The 20,688-nt window shown below is 47.9% G+C and overlaps 1 protein-coding gene across 1 annotated transcript in view; it reads right to left on the bottom strand.

Annotated features, from left to right (window-relative positions):
- The window catches only part of LOC144232274 (uncharacterized), a 57,184-nt gene that overhangs the window by 10,972 nt on the left and 25,524 nt on the right, over positions 1-20,688 (bottom strand). Inside the window, exon 5 of the mRNA XM_077765084.1 lies at positions 10,340-10,501. Within this exon, the coding sequence (XP_077621210.1) occupies positions 10,340-10,501 (162 nt within the window). The remainder of the gene's footprint in view (positions 1-10,339; positions 10,502-20,688) is intronic.

The following is a 20,688-nucleotide window of genomic DNA, read 5'->3' as shown; positions in this document are numbered from 1 at the left end:
CATCTAAGACATAGTGCTAGGTGGAAAACAGCATGTTTCAAAGTTGAAGTATAATCCCATTTTTGGTAAAATAATAAATGAAATTTTTACATATGCCTTGAACAAAAATGTTAGCTGGTTTTCTCAGCTGTGTGGGATTATGGAAGATTTTCACTTTCATAGCCATACATTATTATAGTGTTTCAAGTTATTTATATATGTGTGTACATATATTTATATAGATATGCCATTACTTTTGTAATCAGAAAAAAGAAATGCTTCTGTAGCTCAGTCCCTTGAGAGCCCTATTACCAAAGTATAGAAGCCTAGTCCAAATCCATTAACTTTACTGGAAAATACAACTTAGCTGAAATTGGAACAGGGATGCCGCTTAACCAAAGGAAGGCCACTCATGGAAATTCTTCTGGCTTTTAGGGTCTACAAGCTCTTGTAATAATTACCCCACAATGGCGTGTTCTTTTAATGAGGAGCTAAGGAGAATAAATTCAAAAGGCAGCCAGTTTTTGAGCCAGCGCTGTAGTGAGGACAGCTGAAGACCAGGGACTCTAAGAGGTCTCCTCTTTAACCATGACTTGCCAGAAGGGGGTGGGGGGATGTTGTAAAACACAAAAGGCAGTTTGTGTTTAATTTTTACACTTTTATCAAACTAAGATTTGGTGCAGTTTACCTGCTCAGGGCAGATCCTTATCCCGCCCCGGGTGGGGTGGGAGGGCTACAGCTTATACAATGGAAGGGATTCTTTGTTAGAAGGATTGCAATGTTACCAGGGTGCCTGAGTGGCACAGGCAGCTAAGCCTCTGACTTCAGCTCAGGTCATGATGTCCTGGTTCACGAGTTTGAGCCTCAAGTTCAGCTCTGCCCTGGCATCACACGGAGCCTGCTTAGGATTCTCTCTCTTTGCCTCTCCCCCACTTGCGCTCTCTCAAAAATAAAGAAAGAAAGAAATTACTTTAAAAAGAATGTAAAATTACAAATACAAAATTAGGTACAGCTCTTCGGAAGGGGCCCCTGAAAAAGAGAGGTCCTTAAGCTAAGCTTAATTAGTTTCTCAGAAATCAGCATTGCTCTGACTCAGAGTTCTTAAACCAAGATAACAGGGGAGTGTAACGGACACGCTTCCTTTATTTAAGAATTAATCCTGCCAGAGAAGAGTTTCCGCGTCACCCGTGAAAGCTAGAGGCAGCACGCAGAGCCCTGGGAGACTGGGCGATCTATGCTTTTTGGGGGGTACTTGAGCGTCTGTGGATGTTCAAGCTCTGGAGAGGCCCTGCTTGTTGACCATGGCAGACACCCAGTTCTCAATGCTCATAAAACCATGGCAGTCAGAGCTGGAAAAGATGTATTAGGTCATCGATCTAGATTCAGGTCCAAGGCAGCGAGGCAGGATGGCTCACTATTGTAGTCATTCCAAGCCTTTGTCCAGGCAGCTTGGAAATGTCTTCAGGGCTCCATTCTTAGAAGGCTGTTCCTCTCGTCTGGTTACTGGGCAAACATGGAGGTGTTTGATGAAAAAAAAAAAAAAGCATTTTAGAGTTGGAGTCATACAACTACTTAATTATATCCATTCACCTAGATTTCCATCAGTGTTTTCCACATGAAGAAAACACGTTAGTGTAAAGAAACTCTTGTGTCTCTGGCATAAAGTTGCCATCAGGGAACAAATCACTGATTTTTTCCGGTGCGTTGTATTTCTACTTTGGTGGTGAGTTTCTTTTGTAGCCTTAGGAAAAAAGCTAACTTGCTTGGGTTCTTCTCAGCCAAAATTATCAAGAAAGAGTAATATTTAAAAGCTGCTTCTGTTAATAGAAAGTGACTTCCTAAATATTTATTTTGAGTCTGTTGTTGACCTGTTTTTGGTAAAATTGATGTACTCCCCATTTTTATTTTAGGCTTTTATGGGGCTATAAAAATGGGAAATCTGAAAGCTAAGTTTTTCTTTTTTCACGTTCTCCTTGAAATCTGTATTGATAATGATCTAATCTCCCAAAAGATTTTGGTGGCTACTTTTTCATAGCAAAGAGAGGATTGTTCCAGACTGGAAGGAGAGTAGACGTGAATTATTATTGCTTCATTAATGTCTGCTGTATGTTCTAGTGAAATCTCTTATTCCCTATGTCTCACGTGTATGTGCTTGTGTGTGTGTTTGGTTGCTTTTCCTTGTGTCAAACAGTCAAACAGTCAAACGACTGTTTATGGATTTGTTTGTTTGTTGTTATTGTTGTTGCTTTTGCCTTGAAAATACTCAGAACAATTCTTTGTTTGATAAGCAATGCCATGAGCAAATGTAAAGTGCTAAGGAATAATATGATATTTGGATATTTACATTTTTTAATGTTTGCTTATTTTTGAGAAAGAGGGACAGATCATGAGGTGGGGGAGGGGCAGAGAGAGAGGGAGACACAGAATGCAAAGTAGGCCCCAGGCTCCAAGCTGTCAGCACTGAGCTGGACACAGGGCTCGAACCCACGAACTGTGAGATCATGACCTGAGCTAAAGTCTGAAGCTCAACTGACTGAGCCACTCACACATCCCTGGATATTTGTATTTGAAAGTTTATTCTATTTTAAGTCCAACAAGTGGCATCAGTGTATTGATGCTAGTGACATCATTACTAGTAATAGGCTCTTTTAGCAATGAGCAACCTTCAGGAACCTCTGTTTGTTTGTTTTTTTTAATTCCCAAAGATGGGTTTCCAGTTTATCAACCATCAAGAAATAAACCGCAAATGCTATCTGAGTTAAACTTAGGTGAGTTCAATTAGNGCAAAAAAAAAAAAAAAAAAAAAAAAAAACCCCAAAAAAAAAAAAAAAAAAAAAAAAAAAGGCCATTTGAAAGGTATGGGAAAGAAGTAGAATTATGGGGATAAAATTAATTTTAAATTTCCTGAACTGACGGGGCGCCTGGGTGGCTTAGTCGGTTAAGCGTCCGACTTTCACTTAGGTCATGATCTCGCGGTTCGTGGGTTCGAGCCCCGCGTCGGGCTCTGTGCTGACTGCCAGCTCAGAGCCTGGAGCCTGTTTCAGTCTGTGACTCCGTCTCTCTCTGACCCTCCCCTGCTCACGCTGTCTCTCTCTCTCTCCTAGAAATAAATAAAACATTAAAAGAAAATTTCCTGAACTGAGAAAAATAAAGATAGACATTCTGGGTGTAAAAGGATTTTCCCTTTATTTTAAAAATATTCAATATAGACATACAGTATGTCTATGTCTGGGGTTTCCAGAAAATCCACACCCTCCTTTCAGAAATGTGCCTATCCGTGCTAAAACATTACTAAGATAATGGAGAATAAAAATTCCAGAGAAGTACAAAATTCACAAAGGCGTAGTGTCCCTGAAAATCACTAGAAGAATATTTCCCAACTCAAAACATTCAATTTGCCAAAGGTTTTTTTTTTATGATTTGTAAATGTACGTAAATGGAATCTTATAAAGAAAGTAGAATATTTTAAATGTACATTAAACAAATTGTCCTTAGGAAAAATTATGAAATTATATGAATTTAGTACTGTCCAGAAAAATACGGGCTATGTCATGAAAAGTTAATACTGCTGGTGACCTCAGTAATGTGAGCGATCCTAAACTCCTTACTGGCAAATAAGTTGTAAGCTCTTAAATATATGGATATGTGCCCTGAATAGAACACTTGAAACATGGTTGGGCTCAGTAAGTGTTTGTGGAACAAATGAACCTGATTGAATTCAGGTAGATCTCAGATTGTTCACCGTTTGCTATATGTTTCCCTGATTGTTTTTGTTAGTTATGCCTGATTTCAGTAGCAACCGATCAAATGATAGCAACTGTGTGTATCTACAACCCTGTCTGTGCAAAAGAACACTTTCAAATGTTCTCTAAAGTTCACATGTGTGTAAACCAAGTTAGGAGCTTGGTTTAAAAAGAAAAGAAATAAATTAGTTCATGCAATAGAGAATTCTAGTAGTAGACTAGACCCAGCTTCTCAAACAACATTGTTCCGGAATCTCTCTCACTCTCTCTCTCTCTCAATCCCCACTTGACAATTTTCTGTGCTGTTTTCATTCTTATGCATATATGTTGGCAAAAATGGCACCATTTGGCAACCCCTAGTAGAAGAAGATGGTTTCTTTTATGGTAAAAGCTGACTTCAAATTGTCCTAACTGGAGGGGGTGGAGGGAATACCCATTCCTGACCACACAATAGTGCTCCAGTGGTGTGCCAGTAGGTTAGTTTTCTGTGGCCACCATCACGAATTGCCACAAACGGGGTGGCTTCATAACGGAAGTTTATTCTTTCATATTTCTGGAGACTAACCATCCAAAGTCAAGGGGTCAGTAAGGCTGTGCTCCCTCTAGAGGTTCCAAGGGAGATTCTGTTTCATGCCTCTTCCAGATTCTAGTAGCTCCAGGCATCCCTTGGCTTGTGGCTGCATCCCTCCAATCAATCTCTCTGGTCTCATTGTCTCCTTCTATTAACAGTGTGTATGTTGTACTCCCTCTGCCTTATCTTATAAGGACACATGTGATTGTATTTAGACCTCCTTGGGATAATCCAGGACCATCTCATCTCAAGAGACTTAACTTAAACACAGCTGCAAAATTCCTTTTCCCAAACAAAGTCATATTCACAAAACAGGATTTGGACACATACATCTTTTGGGGGGGGGGAGGGAGGAAACAGGGCTGGCACTATTTTAACTACTACAGCTGGCAAATGATTGACAATCTCCTTGACAGGAAAGAAGCCCTGATATACAGCATTTACATCATTGCATGGTATAAATACTGCCCATGGCCAATGCCAAGCTGCTGACAGGAAGTCACTGAACATGGGCTTGGGAAGAGATTCACAGTAGTGTGTTTACATCATGCAGATCTGACAGATGTAAGTAACCTCAGGAGCACAGATAATAGTAGAATGTATTCAAATAATTAGGAAGTGATGAATTTTGAGTGGCTAGTAAGTCCATTTTAAGTATAATGTACTTAATTGTAAATTCATGTACTTTAAATTTTAATAGTGATCCTATTTAACAACTGGCTCACAAAATTCCTAAAAATTTACCAGTTGGTTGGAATAAACTGGTCTGAGCCAGCTCTGACACACCACTGTATGAAATGTGTTGATTGATCAGGCCTGACTCACAGAGCCTAAGGCATAGGGCCATCAATATTCAAACCACATGAACTGAAAATGAGGTTGGTGGTTCCTTAAGAGAAAACTGGGGTGCGACTACTTAAAGGAAGACAAAGGAGTAGATAACAACAACAAAATCACTTCAGTACTATTTAAACATATTTTAATGATTTCAAGCTAAGAAAAAAATGTTCAGTGAAGCTCAAAGCAGCTGCAGGTACAAGCAAAGCATTGTGGATATGCATGGATCTGCAAATCAGATCTCTACCTAAGGGAAAATCACTCTTTTTCACATTGTCATTTCACTTGGCTCATAAAATCTGTTTTTCAGCCTGGATACATGTGTCCCAAGGTGATCAGCTTCAGAAAAAGAGACATAAGCCAATGGTCTTTTTAAAAGTACCATTTCTTTTTAAAAAATTTTAACAATTTTATTGAGATATAATTTGCACATGATGCAATTCATCCATTCAAAGTGCAAAATTCAGGGTTTTTTAAAAAATTTGTTTTAATGTTTATTTATTTTTGAGACAGAGAAAGACAGGCAGACAGACAGAGCATGAGAAAGGGAGGGGTAAAGAGCCAGGGAGACACAGAATTTGAAGCAGGCTCCAGGCCTGAGAGAGAAAATGACCTGAGCTGAAGTCCGGCGCCTGACTGACTGAGCCACCCAGGTGCCCCTGGCCCAAGCAGGTTTTGATTGTGATGAAATTTATTGGAGTGAATCACCCAGGTGCTCCCAAATTCAGTGTTTTTTTGATACATCTTCAGAGTTGTTCATTCTCCACCACGATTAATTAATTGTAGAATATTTCATCGCCTCTAAAAGAAACTCCGTCTTTTTGTGGTGTCATCTTCCAGTGCCCGGACACTGACCCCAGCCGTCTGCAATCACTAATCTATTCTCTGTCTCTGTAGATTTGTCTACTCTAGAAGCTTCACACAAATGAAATCACACAATATGTGCGCCTTTGTCGCTGGCTTCTTTCACTCAGCATATGTTTTAAGGTTCATCAGTGTAGCATGGAGCAGTATTTCATACCTTTTTATTGCCAAATAGTATTCCATTGTGTGAACATACCACATTGTTGTTGACCCATTCATTCGTTGATGGACATTTGGATTGTTTCCCCTTTCTGGCTACTATGACTAATGCTGCTATGAACATTTGTTTAAAACTTGGACATAGATTTCATTTCTCTGAATCGAACGGTCTTTTAAGTTACAATTTTTAGTGAGGTCTCTCATTTTCTGCACATTTAAGGGAACCGTCATTCAGGAGTTAAATCAGAAATGCTGCACATAGAATTTCAATCATCTTAAATATTGGGCCACTCACCCTACCCCTGAGAAGCCAGGGTCTGCTCAGCCCAAAGGAGGAGTCCTGTTTATACACTTCAGGGAAGAGGGTGCCGTCTGTCAGGAGAAAGGAGGAGCTGGCTTGGGGTGCACTGTGTAGGTGTGGCTGAATTCCCCCTGTAGTACCTAAGTCTGGCCTGCCTTATTGTGGGCCTCTTCATAGGCCAAGTATAAAGAATAAAAAAAAAAAACCTTCCTCTTTGATCTGGAAATCAGAGTCACGAGGCTTGGGAAGCTTGCCGGAAAGAGAGAATTTTAGCTTCCCTCATAAAGGTTAGGAGAGAGTTTCATTTTCTCCCTTGCATGATGGGAAGGTTTGTCCATGGGTCCTACAAACCTGCCATGGGGAGGTAAAAAAAAAAAAGCTCTATACTAATAGCAACTTTCTTCCAAGAAATTCAGTGTCTCAAACAGTCTTTCACTCATTCCCCTTAGGGAGTTTGCACAAATGTGAATAAGAAATGACTTCTTTTAAAATTTACACTCACCAGTTAGCCAATACTGGGCAGAAATAGAACCCAAAAAGCAGACCTCCTGACCAAACATTCCACTATAATATTTTCAATGAGCTTCTATAAATCAGTGTATATCCTTAAAAACAGGATCTCCCCAGAATATCCCCATGACTCTACTCACTGATGACTCCATTCCTTTCATCAGGGGCACAACTTGCCCCTTCCAAATTAGAATCAACTGTATGGCATGCGCCATGACCTGGAAGTCTATTATTTACTTACAATTAAGGGCTCAGGTCTGCCTTAAAACAGGCCAGGATTCTCTCTTGCAGCTCGGCCCTCCTAATGCAGCCCAATTGAGAACCCCTCAAGGATCCTGGGACTGACTCACTCCCGAGCGAGAATCCTGGTCACACACTGCAGGCAGAACACTGGGGCCTAGTCAGTCCTCTCAGTCCTCTCTCCTCACTGTGTCTACACTTAGCTGCCTTGACGCTGGGCTGCACTGCCCCTCAGAGTCCTACTGTTCATACTAGGGAATAAACATTCTCGGTTCTGGTTTCCAAAGCCCAACTCTGGTCCCTGGATGGATGGCTCTGGAAAAGCTTCCAGCTTCAGACCATATGCAGGGTCCAACCCAGCCCCCTCCCCCAAACCAAACACTGAATTCCTTCTGTCTGGCTTTTCCTCAAAGTATTCCTATTGTGAAGTTCTCACTGCCCATCTCTGGGAGTGGGGGTGGGGGTTGGAATCTTAGGGCCACACTAGCTCATGAGGAATCTCAGGGAATCAAACCTGTAGAATATCTGTGCCCTTCCTCCCGCCCCCAGAAAAATGTCTGGGCCCCATAAATTCCTTCCCAGGGGTTCTCAGAGAATAGGAGATCTTTTTTTTAATGTTTATTTATTTAAAAGTTTTTAACATTTATTTATTTTTGAGAGAGAGACACACACAGAGCACGATTGTGGGAGGGGCAAAGAGCGAGAGAGACACAGACTCTGAAGCAGGCTCCAAGGTCTGAGCTGTCAGCACAGAGCCCAACGCAGGGCCCGAACTCACAAACCATGAGATCATGACCTGAGCTGAAGTCAGACACTTGACCAACTGAGCCATCCAGGCACCCCTAATGTTTATTTATTTTTGAGACACAGAAAGCATGTGAGCAGAGGAGAAGGGCAGAAAGAGAGGGAGAGAGAGAATTCCACACAGGCTCCACACTGTCAGCACAGACTCCAACACAGGGCTCAATCTCATGAACCATGATATCATGACTTGAGCCAAAATCAAGAGTCAGACACTAATGGAGTGAGCCACCCAGGCACCCTAGAGAATGGAAGGATTCTCTGTATCCAACTGGGGATACAAACTTCATACCAGTGTCCCATGCTACATCCAGCCTCAGACATATTCTGTTTCAGCCTTCATACTCTTAACCAGCATTGTATTTTAAATTTGCGTTAACTGTCAACAAGAACTAACTACACACTTTGTAGGGCCCAGCGCAACACAAAAACGCAGACCCCTTGTTCAAATTTAAGAATTTCCAGATGACCACATAGAGGCCCTTCCTGGGCCAAGCGTGGGGGACTGTGGGACTGCACAGGTTTGCACGCTCATGCAGTGTACCCTGCTCCTAACATTTCAAAAGCAAAAGATTCATAACCTCTCCTAAGAACTTAAAGAATTGGTGACTCCCGGTCTGCGCCCCTAAATGGATCCCCAAAACTGGCTGGTGTCAAGTTGAGACTTATATTCATTTGCTAGGGCTACCATGACAAAGTACCATCGGCTGAGTGGCTTAGATGACAGATTTATTTTCTCACAGTTCTGGGGGATAGAAGTCTGAGAACAAGGTGTCAGTAGAAACCCTTTTTTCTAAGGCTTCATCCCATGGCTTGCCCGCCCTGTGACGGCCGTCTTCTCGGTGTGTCTTCACATGGTCTTCCCACTGTGCCAGTCTGTGTCCTAATCTCATCTTCTTATAAGGGCTTCCCCAGTCACACTGGATTAGAGCTGCCCTAACGGCCTCCTTTGAACTTAAGGGCATCTTTAAAGGCCCTATGCCTACAAACAGTCATATCCCACAGTGCTAATGGCTAGGCCTTCAACCTAGAAATTTTGGAGGTCAATTCAGCCCCCAGTGCAGCTGTCCACCTCAGAGAAGCACCGTGCTCCATGTCTCTGCACTAGCCTGGCCCCGACACTTGCCATGGCTCCTCTTGTGGCCTGCCATTCTTCCTCCTGTCCCCTTCTCCCACACAGGGGACCCTGTTCTCTCCTGTAGTTTGGGAGTTAGTGTCACTGCCTAGTATAGGACAATGGCCTCACACACCCTCTACCTCTGCAAGACTACTCAGGTGATCCTCGCTGTCCGGCTACAATCGGTTGCCTCAAAACAACACCCAAAATGTAGCCACTCTATTGAGAGAAGAGTTCAAGTGCAGTGTAGAAAGAAGAAATCAATTGCCATGAGGTACACATGACTACTCAGTTTGGTGATTCGACTTGCAGGTTTTGGGAGAGGAAACTCTCAGCCACTACAGAATTTTTCCTGGGGGCTGATCCTACTAAAATCACCTGACCGTATAAGGGATGGCCTTAAATTTCAGTGGAATCCCAAGCATACAGCCCCTTAGAGAGAGCATACTCTCAAATTGGTCTTTGTACCTATTTGTAGAAATGTTAGCCAGATTATAGCTGAAAACTCTGCTAATTCTGGGGGCGTTTTTGGTCTTATGCCTGGAACTGTTGAAGCATATATTCACACCTACCGCATGTAACACTCAGTAGCATAATTTCCAGCACGACACTTTCCTACTTTATTTTTAAAAGAAACAGAGCGGAGACTGAAGACCTGCTCACTCTGTTGCTTTTTGCAGGAGGCTCCATAGAAGGTGAAGGGGTGGCTTCTGTGCTGAAAAGAGGCATATTTTGCCTTTTTAAAAGAAAAGAGGGCACAAAAACCTTTGCTCAGAATCAGGGAACCCAGGCTGAAACATTTGTACCTGTGTGCTCATTTAAAAAAAAAATAATAATGTCCAATTTTCCAGGTTCTTGGAGAACAATAGTGTGGTGATGAATGATAGAGCTTGGACAAGACTTTAAAAGCCATCTTACTCTAACCCCTTTGGTTCTAAGACAAGGAAAGGGAGGTTCTGAAACGTTTAGTGACTCGCCCCAGACCACTGTTCTTCCTCAAATACATGTCTTTTCTCTCAGGTCAGTGGGCTTCCTACCCGACCAGACTACTTCAAAACAGGCATTGCCCTGTGGGCTTAACTTGCATATAAAACAACAACAGAAATCCTCTACACCTCTCTCTACACCAGTCTCGATTGAAACTCCAGAGACGAGAAGGCAAAAGCTATTTCAACTTCAGCTCCCTTAGCATACAGAAGAAAAGGCATCTGACTGACCCGTGGACTTCTCTGGCTGGACTCTGGTCTTCCCACCCTCAGGTCTGCGGCAGCGAGCAGTGCTGACTGCCAGTCCGACAGCAGGGGGCGCAGCATCCTTTGTCCTGACACAGGCATTGAAGGCAGGCTCTCTGAAGTCTGAAGCCTTCTCTGAAGCTGGGCCTCAAAAAAAAAAAACAAAACAAAAAAACACAAAAAACAAAAAAACAAACCTCACTTTCCCTCCTTCCACAGTTTCTCTCTGGAACCAGCCCCCTCCCCAACCCCCCTCATTTATCTTAAAACCGTTTTTTTTTTCTTCCTCCTGGACACTCACACTCTCCCTCTGTACCATCTCAGATTTGTGCATCTTGCAGGGTCTTGTGCATGTTTCTAGAAGGGCTTTTCAGAGAGACCAGCCCCTCCCCAGCGGCTCCTCTTCTGCAAAGCCTAGGAGCCCCCAGCGGGGCCTGTCACTTGCTCTCACTTAGAGCCCCCTCCCTGCTGCCCCCTGCCACCAATACAGAATTTTGCTTTTCCTGACAGAATTATCACATGCTTCCTCTAAAATCCCTCTCCTTCCACTCACAAAAATAGTAACAAACAAATGAAATGATCGGTCCTGGGAAGCTCACACTGCTCAGCATTCACCTTCCTGGTCCTGAATGGCTAACATCAGCTTTTGGTGGGGGGTACCTACCCAAAGGGACAGCCTGAATCATCCCTTCAGCCCTGCTTCTTACCCACCCACTGTGCACCCCAAGCAGGAAAGTGCCTCCCTCTGCCTTCACCAGCTTGGCTGTCTGTGTTCTCCGGCAGAAGGAAATCTACCTCATATGCACCACAGTCCCCGGTCCCAAAGACTCCGTGTTCCCATGTTTCACAGAAAAATGAACATCCCTTTCCATTTTAAGACACTTCTATACCTGGTCCTCTAAGCACAACACACCCAAACACAAATCCCCATGTCCCCCAAGCACACCTTTTTGCAAAGAACCCAGAACATTCACCATCTCGAACTGAAGAGCCACAAGGCCCTACCCAGGCCTCTGAAAAACAGCGGGTCTAGTTACATAAAGACATTTCAAGTTTACAGTCCTCCCCTCCAACCCCACACCCCGTGTCTCATTTGAACCTGCAAACAACCCAGAGCAACAGGCAGTGAAATCTGAAGCTGAAGAGGCTCTCCCCAGTCCCAGGGCTAGTACAGGCTGCAGGCAGCACAGAGGTGACAGCAGCTAGGTGACAGGGACACAGGGAAAGCTGTCGGTCCATTTGCGCTGAGGCCTGGAAGGAATGCAACCCTCACAAATAGCCACCAGGTTATCTGCACCGAGAGCGAGAGCGTATGGTCTCAGCTCCTGGAAAACTGTAGCATTAGCGGGTGCAGGTGGAGAGGAGAGGAAGGGGCAACATGAACTCTGACCTGATCCTTCCTATCTGTGGCTTCACTCCTTGGTTATCCCCACTCACCTCCGCTAATGTGGATAGTCATGGCGGTGCTGGGTCTGAGACAGGTAGCCACAGCTGGTTATCTCCACTGGCAGACCCCCTCTCCTCATTCAGAAAGTAATGGTAACATCTATTAGGTATGGACAGAGCCACTAAAGGAGCGAAAAATATCAACATCATTCTGGAAGAGGAGGCAGAGGAAGAAACTTACTTTCAGTTTATGCCCTTTTGGATTATATGAAATATTTTGATTTATACATATGTTATGCTTATAATTTTTACAAATTTTTATTGGGGCTAATAATGCTCTTTAGAGTTACTGTAATGACAACCTATGTAAAGCATCTGGCACACAGTGGATGTTTCCCGAACAGTAGTGTCTTGTTAGCTACACAAGCCTCAAAACTGGAGCAAATGGACTTCAAATCAAGAAAACCTGGGGTCTGGTGCAGACTCTTTGCTCAACTCACCACGTATGCCCTTGGGGAAGTCCAGTCCCTTCTCTGTGCCTCAGTTTCCTTCTCTATAAAGTTATAAGGCACCGTCCAATTGAATCAGAAAACAGTGGGATGAATTTCACCACCGAAAGTGCCTGAGGCACCCTCTAAAATGCAGACAGACATAGTCTTTGCAGAGGAGGCCTCTCAGGCTTGAGCTCATCAGGCACAAACCCTTCCTTTCCTAGGAGAAGCTGTCCTCTGGGGTAGGCTGGAGATTGCTGAGTTAAGTTCTGAAGATAATACAGAACTGAAGTTAGGAAACAAAAAGTCATGAATACTGTGTAAAGCCATCAACTTAGGTAGGAGCTGGGGAGGGACGGGTCTGGCTATTCCTTGGGTGCAGCTGACCCCATGATCATTTCCAAGGAGATGCCCTCACTTGGCAAAGGGGTGCATTTCAAGAGCGGGGCCCCTGGCCCAGTCAGAGCCAGCCCCGGCCAGGTGCCGAGGCTGAGAGTTCTATGTGGGGCGCAGGGCCAGCTGTGGTGAGGCCAGACCCTACCCTCAGCACCCCCAGCAGCAGAGCTGAGCTGAGCTGCACTCTGGATAAAGTCAAAAGGAACCTGCTGCCCAGGAGGTCTAAACTAAAGCACCTCTGAAGTTCCCCTCATCATTACCTTTATCCGAACAACAACAGTGGAAAAGTGGAGAGACCGGGTCATAGGAAGTGCAGACGCTCAGGCACTAAAACAGGGGGGACCTGTTCTGGGGCACCCCAGTTCCTGAGAATCAAATAGAGATTTGTTCCTGGAACACACGGTTGATTCATTTCCCATCCTACTCTGAAATCAGAGGTTTTCCTTGTAAGTCTCTCTTGCCAGCGCTTGGCCTTTGGGGACTGGAGGCAGGTAATCTGGTGGGCAGGAAGGCTGTGACTTTCTTTTCGCCCTGTGGTCTTCTTCCTATTTAAAGCAGCACCGCCTGTCAGTAGCAGCGAAGTGCCAATATTTGCAGGCAGGAAGATTTTCTGACATTGGAAGGGGTGGGGGCGATCAGAGCAGATGGGAGGCCCTTTCCCAAGACCATCAGGCAGGGCAGAAATCGGTTTCACCCGCATCTCAGGAGGAATCACCAGCCCCCACTCTCAGGGTCAACACTCACTCAGAAGGTATCTGCGTTTATATTAAAAAAAAAAAAAATCCCCCGAATCTTTGAATTACTTGACCACACCAGTTACAATGACATCTTCCCCAAAAAATCCGTGTTGTCACTGCCTAAAGGGGAGGTAGTGTTTTCAACTCTTGAGGGATCTGGAATAACGGTAGCAAAGTATGCCACACCTGGAAGACCCCTCCCTTCTTTTTTGTGAGGCCTAGCGATCTAAGAGGCTAAAAGGGGGTTCCGGGAGGGGAGGCGGCTTGCAGAGAGGCTTGGGCAGGTAGCAACAACTCGCCTGATTTCCAGAGGCAAAACCAAATGAATAAAAATAGCTCCGACCATCATACTTTGACAAACCTACATTCTGAGAATTTCTGTAATTTTGGAGAGATTCCCTACCATTGTGCATGACAAGTCACTTTCATAGACAGTTCTGCACGCATGGCCACTTGTTAAAATGTCTCTGTGCTTGCTTTTCCGCGTGGTTCTTTTCTGCGCCCGTTTGTATCTCTAATAAGCAGCATTGTTTATTATCCTTGGGTCCGTGCCCCTGGGATTGAACTGAAATAAAACAGGAGCGCAGAGGCTGAGCGCTGGGAAATACGCCGGGTTTCCCAGGCCCCGGAGGGTCCGGGGCAGCGGCGCGGCGGCGCGGGGAGAGCCCACCCGCGCGTACGCACTGGGTGAAGGGCAAGTGAGCGAGAGTCTTTCCAGACGCCGAGAGGCCCTGGGCAACACGAAGCCCGGATGAGTGGGCACAGGAGAGGCACAGTGGGAAGGGAAATGCCACTTAAGACTGGCAATAGGGGTGTGACTTAGGGGCCGAACAGACTAATACTGTCAGGATCATGAAAGACTGCCGCGCGGGAAGCGTCCTGAGCCGTCTTTTAGCTCGAAGTCTCAACTCTCGTTCTTGTGCAATAAATTCTCATTAACAAACTCCCGTTCTTCCGCGCAGCCCAGCCGTTTTCGCTGTCAAAACGAGTATCCTAAACAAGATGAGGCTTACCCCGCTCCTTCCCTGCAGTGGCCTAATACTGGTCCCCATTTCGTTTTAAGCCGAGTGCTTTGTGACCGTGGAGAAAGTGAGCGCATGCCCCGAGAAATACAGCGCCTCCGTACCCCCAATCACGGAGAAAGACTTTCCGTACCCTCGGACCCCAAACGGGCCCGGCGGTAGGGCCGCTCCCAAGTCCCAGGGCTCCCCCAATTGAGTGGAGTTCGCCATCAAAGAGCAGAAACCCGCATCGGAGACACAAGGCAGGGTGTTTTCCTGCATTAGAGGGGGACCTCTCCGGGTTTCGTCCAGCCTGTGCCTCCCACGTCCCCCCGAAGTAATGTCGGTGCAGGCTGTGCAAGAGAATTTGCCCTAAAGAATGTAATTAAACGCGCGCGCCACACCCGGGCTGTGCGCTTCCCAAATGAGTCTTCCAGCCCCAGGGCCCTGCCCGAACCGTCTTCCCCTCGGTTCTAGGGTGAGACGAACCCCCCAGCCCCCCAGCCTCTGAAAATTCCCCCAACGGGCTGCAAAGAGTGCTCAGATTGTCACTGCTAACTCTGCTTTCGCGTCGGGTTAGGTTGTTTTAAGATACAGAGATTCTGTTTGCCCGCAAGAGCAGAGTGATTTCCCTCAAGCAACTCGTGCAAGAGCTTTAAGCAGCCTCTGGGTTGCCGCGCGTCCAAACGGAGGAGTTTCCCGAATTTTAAGAAGTAGTAAAGTGAATTTCGGTGCAGGGAAACTTGTGGGCTGTTGGAGTGCGGGGTGGGGGTGGGCGCCGAGGAAGCCGCCAGGAGGCTTTTTGGTTTTTTTTTTAAAGTTAGAATTGCACCAAGCAGGCACGAACCGCGCCGCTTCGTGGTTTCCGATTTTCGAGAATCGTGCGAGTTTGGGCGCATCCCTGCAGCCAAAGGCCCCTCACAGCGTTCTAGGGACTGCTTCCAGTTTCCAAAGAGCCCCCGCAGCTCGCTGGGTAGAGCCAGGCGCCGCTGACTTTGTCCGCTGCTCCCGGCTCTCCAGTCCTATCCCCAGTCCTGACAAACCCAGAACCATCCCGCCGCTGCGGGGATTGAGCGGGAGAAAGGAGGGCCGAAAGTCTAGACCGCGCGTTCTCCCAACAGGTAGTTTCACCCGGGAGCTGGCCCGTTTTAAACATTCAAGGCTGGGTCGCCGGAGCCGCGCTAAGCTGGAGCCCAGAAGCAGACACCTATGGAGTTTTGGAAGGGAAGTCGCGTCCCGGGAGTCACTTTAAATAACCTTGTTTTCCCTCCATTCTCCAACTTCTCCCGGAATAGCGTGAGCTGCGCGGTCTAGAATGGAGTTCAATGAGCCCAAATAAGCCGCTTCAGGCTGTAAACACATCTGATTTGTCCTCCCACCACCACCACCCCTTCCTCTCCTTTCCTTTTTCCTTTCCTTCCTTTCCTTTCTTTCTCTTTCCTTTTCTGCTTTCTTCCTTCCTTTTTGCTTTCTTTCTGTCTTTTCTTTTTTTGGGTCTTTTTTGCTTCAATGATTACTACAGAACCCAGCCAGGCTTTAGAGAGAAAGACATTTATTTGAGAATTGGGAGATTCCCCCTTCGAAATACACTAGGCTCCAGAGCAAAAGAGGAAAAGGCTGCGTGACACTTGGATGGTATAATTGAATTATGCCTTTCCCTGGTGCGCAGTGAGGAAAAGCAGAATGCCAGGCCGTGTGTGGAACGGGCGGCGGCGGCCTCGCGCTCCAGCGGGCGCACCACGCTTCCTTCCCAGCGCGCAGGGAAAAGTTGGGCTGCGCCCTTTGAGCCTGCCTCCTTCAAGGGTGTGCGGGCCCGACGGGGCCGAAGCCTGGTCCTGGCTGCGCAGCACCCTCCGTTTCAGCGGCGCCGGACAGAACGTCCCCGCCCGAGGCCGTGGGCGCACGTGGTGTGCCGAGACCCGAAGCGCGGCGCGAAAGGGCGCGCGTCGCCCCAAAGATCCCTGGCGCGCGCAGCCGTCGCTGGGCGGGGGAAGATAGGGGACCGGGCCCCTGAGCGGGAGGATCCAATCCCGCCTTGGCAGACGAGCCTTTCTCGCTGTTGCTCCGAGCCGTCGCCCTGCAGTGCTTTCGGCCCTGGCACAGACCGCCCAACTACCGGCTCTGTCTTGTCCCATCTCTTAAAGAAACGTCCTGCAGTCAGCCCCTCGAAGCCTCTGCGGCCGTGGGCGCACCTGACCCAGGACGCTTGGATCTTTAACCACCTCTGGACCTGGCCTCCCCGTAGCACCCCGCCCGCTCCCCAACGCCCACCCAGCCCTGCTGCTTCGCCCTGCGCCTTCACGACTAACCGCGCCACCTAAACTTTCCAAAGTTTTCTCGAGCTCCGCCACTTCAAGTTCGCCTCGGCTGGCGCTGGCTTGAGGAGAAAAAGAACCGCCGCCTCCCCTCTCCCCACCACCCGTCCTTGTCTCCTCTCCTTCCCCTCNTCGTTTCGCATCCCCCACTCTCTGCGCCTCGGCCGTTCCCGCCCCCTCCTCCCCCACCTCGCTTTCGGCGGGGACCTGCGGGCTTGTAGTTTAGTTTTGTTCAATTTTATTTTTTTTTTCTTTTCAGATTTTTTTTTTCTTTAGGATTCGACCCTGCTGGAGCCTCGAACGTCCCCCTGCCCTCCAGGTCCCGGGCGTGGGGATCGGGGGACGCGCTCTTCGTGCTCGGCGGGCGGGCTCCCGAGTAGGGGCCAGGGGCTCCCGGGCCGCGATTTCTGCCGCCGGGTTTCGTCTCCCTGGGAGACCCTGCGTCTGGGTGGGAGGCAAATCAGCGCCAAAGCTCGGGCTCTAGGCAGGCTTCCGGCGCCCCTTGCCTCCGCCCGCGGAGTAGATGCGGTCGGCTTGGGGGGCTGTTTGCATACTTGTTTAGAAGACGGGAATAAGCGGGGGCCTGGAGACCCCGCTCTAACGCCATCCTGAGGTCTTCCCACACAACACGGGGAATTAGAGGTAAAAAGATTCGCTCCCTCCAGGTTGCGCAGCTCCGTGTGCCCAGCCGAGAGAGACCACCACAGAATGTGTCCCCCAGTTTGTTGGTTTGTGGCCTATTATGTTTTTATTTTGTCTGGGATTAGCGGGGTTTGAAATTTTTGTGGCCAGCCTTACTACCCCGGGGCTTCAACTTTCAAACCAACAAGTCAACGGGAACGTTCCGGCGAAACTGGATCTCCTGGTGCGCCGTTGGGACACGTGCGGGGAACAGAAACGAAATCCCCCTCTGAGGGCGCGGGACGGACGCCCCGGCCTGAGGCTGCAGGGCCCCTACTGAACCCCGCTGGATTGGTTTTGGAATCGGACTTGACCCCACCAGGGTCATGGCCAGCACTTCGCTTTGATCTTCGCACGTGCCGGTTGTTGGCCACAGAGGACGCCTGCCCCTAAGCGACGTCCGTAGGAGCTCTCGGGTTGAGCCGGGCTGCGCCTACGTGCCCAAATCAGAACCAGGTTTACGTTCAAGGTTAGGAGGATGTCGGTTACCTCATGTGACCTGGGACGTGAGACGTCCACCCTAAGCGAAGCTGGCTACGAATGTCCCCTCCCCCGAGAGTCTCAGGAGTCCCCGCGCCCCACAACGTGCTCTCTTTCCAAACCCTGGGCAAACACGTGTCCCGCGTGCTGCCTCGCTCCCTCTGGCCGCGCCTCCCACAGGCCTCTCTCGGACTGGGCCTGCCTGGAGCCAAGGTCACATCTTCTGGCTCCCCAGCACCCCTCCCCCAGACGCCGAGTCGGTCCCTGCATGTCTTGGCCCACGTTGTCACCAAGGCTGTGGGGGGGGGGGGCGGCCTGGAAAGGCGGGACTTTCCTGGCCCCTTCAAATGGCACCTTTGCAGAAGCAAAAACTTCCGACGGCCGGGAGGGGGGGGTCAGGGGGGGCACCTTTGGAAAAAGGAGGGGGACGGTGGTCGAGAGGAGAAAAGTTATGGTGGGAGGGGCGGTGGATACGGTATAAGTGTAAGCAGCTTGCTTCGTAACAACTCACCCTGCCGCCCCTAAACCTGAGGGGCTGACAGAAGTACCAAACTCCCAGAGGGTGGGGCGGAGGTGGCAGCCTGCTTTGTCCCCAGAACCAGCCTGCACCCTCCAACTGTGAGCAGCCGGGCTTTCCAGGGCACAGGAGTCCATTCCCATCTGTGTTTTGCTTCAAATATANCCCCCCCCCCACACCCCATTCCTTCCCAAGGAGCCAAGTCCCAAGCCCTTGGACTGTATGCACTGATTTTTAATCTCCAGCATCCTAGATTTCTTCGGAAGATTTTAAGGCAAGCAAAGGGAAAAGGAGTTAGGATTAAGAACAAGGACTGGGCATTATTTTGGAGGGAGGCCTAGAGATGGATTCAGAATCAAACGTGGATGAATTGGGGAGTGTTTTGAAATTTCACTTCCTTCAGAAGCTGTCTGCTTTAGACTAAAACTGATTTAAATTACTATGAAGGACAAGAAGCTAGGAGTCTCCTCGGAAACAAAAAAGTCAGAGGCTCTTGGGATACCCCTTTCCCCTACCCCCCTCAAACAAATAAGAAGTGGGTCAGCTTAGTGACTCAGTACCCTCCGACAGGGCATTGGGCAGCCTGAGTGTGTTAACAGTCCCTTCCTTCCAGAAGGCCAAGCCCCAAGGGTGACCCAAGACAGAGTCCCCAAGCCCGCACCCCAGGGTCTGTCCCCTGGGATAGAGCCTGGGAAGGGCCCGCAGGAAACAGGTCTGGGTGTGAGGCCAGGGGAGATTATCGGATCAGGGGAGGGATGGCCCAGTCACTCCAATCCCTTCAAAGCCCCTCTGCTGGTGGTTATTTAAAGCCTCAAGTTTATATTTCTCATCCTGATGCCTAGGTTAAAAAAAGAGGGATAGAACATGTACAAGTGTTTGGAGCTATTTATGTATGTTCTCCATTTACTTTTGTTTGTAGGGTTTTCTTCTTTTTGTCTTTCCTTCCTTCTTCCCCTGGCAGTGCTGGCAACCCTGGAGGGGGGGGGAGGGGGAGAGTGAACTTGACCCGTTTATTCTTGTTAACCAGTCACAAAAACAACGAAAATACTACCTCTCCATACTTACTCCGATCTTTTAAAATATTTACATATATAGCCAGTTAGGTAGAAACTGGTTAGGAGTGAGGGATCACCAAGGCCCTACTGGTAAACTAGCTAATCCTGTCCCTTTAAGAAAAATCCATAAAGCTCTTCCTTCAGCCCAGTGTCTGGGAAAGGAGCAAACTAACTGCTTGGAACAAAAGAGACAAAGAGGCCAAACAACAAAACAAACAAACAACTCCCTCTCCCCCCCTCCAGACAACAATAGACTAGACACAGCAAGTGCAGTGACTGCCTGGCCGGCTGCTGCTGTCCACCTGCCAAATCTCCCGCATTTGGCTGGAGACTTTCCCTCTCGCCCCACTCCCATCCCCCCCCCCCNCCCCCCCCCCCCCCCCCCCCCCCCAGCCCTTTCTGTCTTTCTCTGTGTGTGACTCTCTCCATGTCCCTCTCTTGGGGTCTGGCTATGTGTGTGTGTTTTGTCCCTGTCTCTGTTCTGCTTCTGCTTTCACTTGATGTCGCTCTGTGTCTCAGACCTCCATTCTCTTTCTCTCTCTGTCTCTCTCTGTCTCTCTCTCTTTAAAGGCCCTCAGCATATTAGCATTCTTTGGCATTTATTTATCTATTTGCTAAGCCATTGCTGTGGCATCTTCAAACTGCCTCCTCAGGAGTTGTGTTACTCTGAGTTGCCATGGGCTCCAGCGTCCTGTTTTGTATTTTGTTTGTAGCACTTTTCCCGGGGAGGATCCCAAAGTCCATTTGCACTTCGGTTTTTAACCATTCCTCCTGTTCAGATCTTTGCTCTTTTTCTATAAGGCTTTTGGCACACTATCCCCCTCCTCGTCCCCAGCAGCCCTTTCTCTGCTTCTTGGCCGCTGCTTGAGACTCTCATGCATGCCTGCCTTCCCTTTCTCTCCCTCTCTCTTCCTCTCTCTCAGGCAGCCGTTATCACCCCCCACCCCCACCCCATGCTCCCCTAGTCCAGCCTTTTCCTTCCACTTCCCTCCTCTCCACCAAATGTTCATAAAATACTGTAAACGTTTTTGACTGGGGATTGCCTTCCTTTATGGAGTGAATATGAACACTCGGAAAGTGGGGAGTGGAGATAGAAAAGAATCAATACATGGAGGCTGCAGACAGCAGAGGCTGTGTGGAGCAAATGTGCCTGCCAACACCCTGTCCCCTTTCACATGTTTTTTTTTTTTTTTCTAATAAACCCTTTTGTGATAGCATCTCTCCTCCTGAAGCATCTGTGTCTGCTCCAGGGAGACCCAGGGGACACCTGGCTAT

This window comes from Crocuta crocuta, unplaced genomic scaffold (genome assembly GCF_008692635.1).
Source record: "Crocuta crocuta isolate KB4526 unplaced genomic scaffold, BGI_CrCroc_1.0 scaffold687, whole genome shotgun sequence".
NCBI classification, from domain to species: domain Eukaryota; kingdom Metazoa; phylum Chordata; class Mammalia; order Carnivora; family Hyaenidae; genus Crocuta; species Crocuta crocuta.
This window is presented reverse-complemented; position numbering and strand designations above follow the sequence as displayed.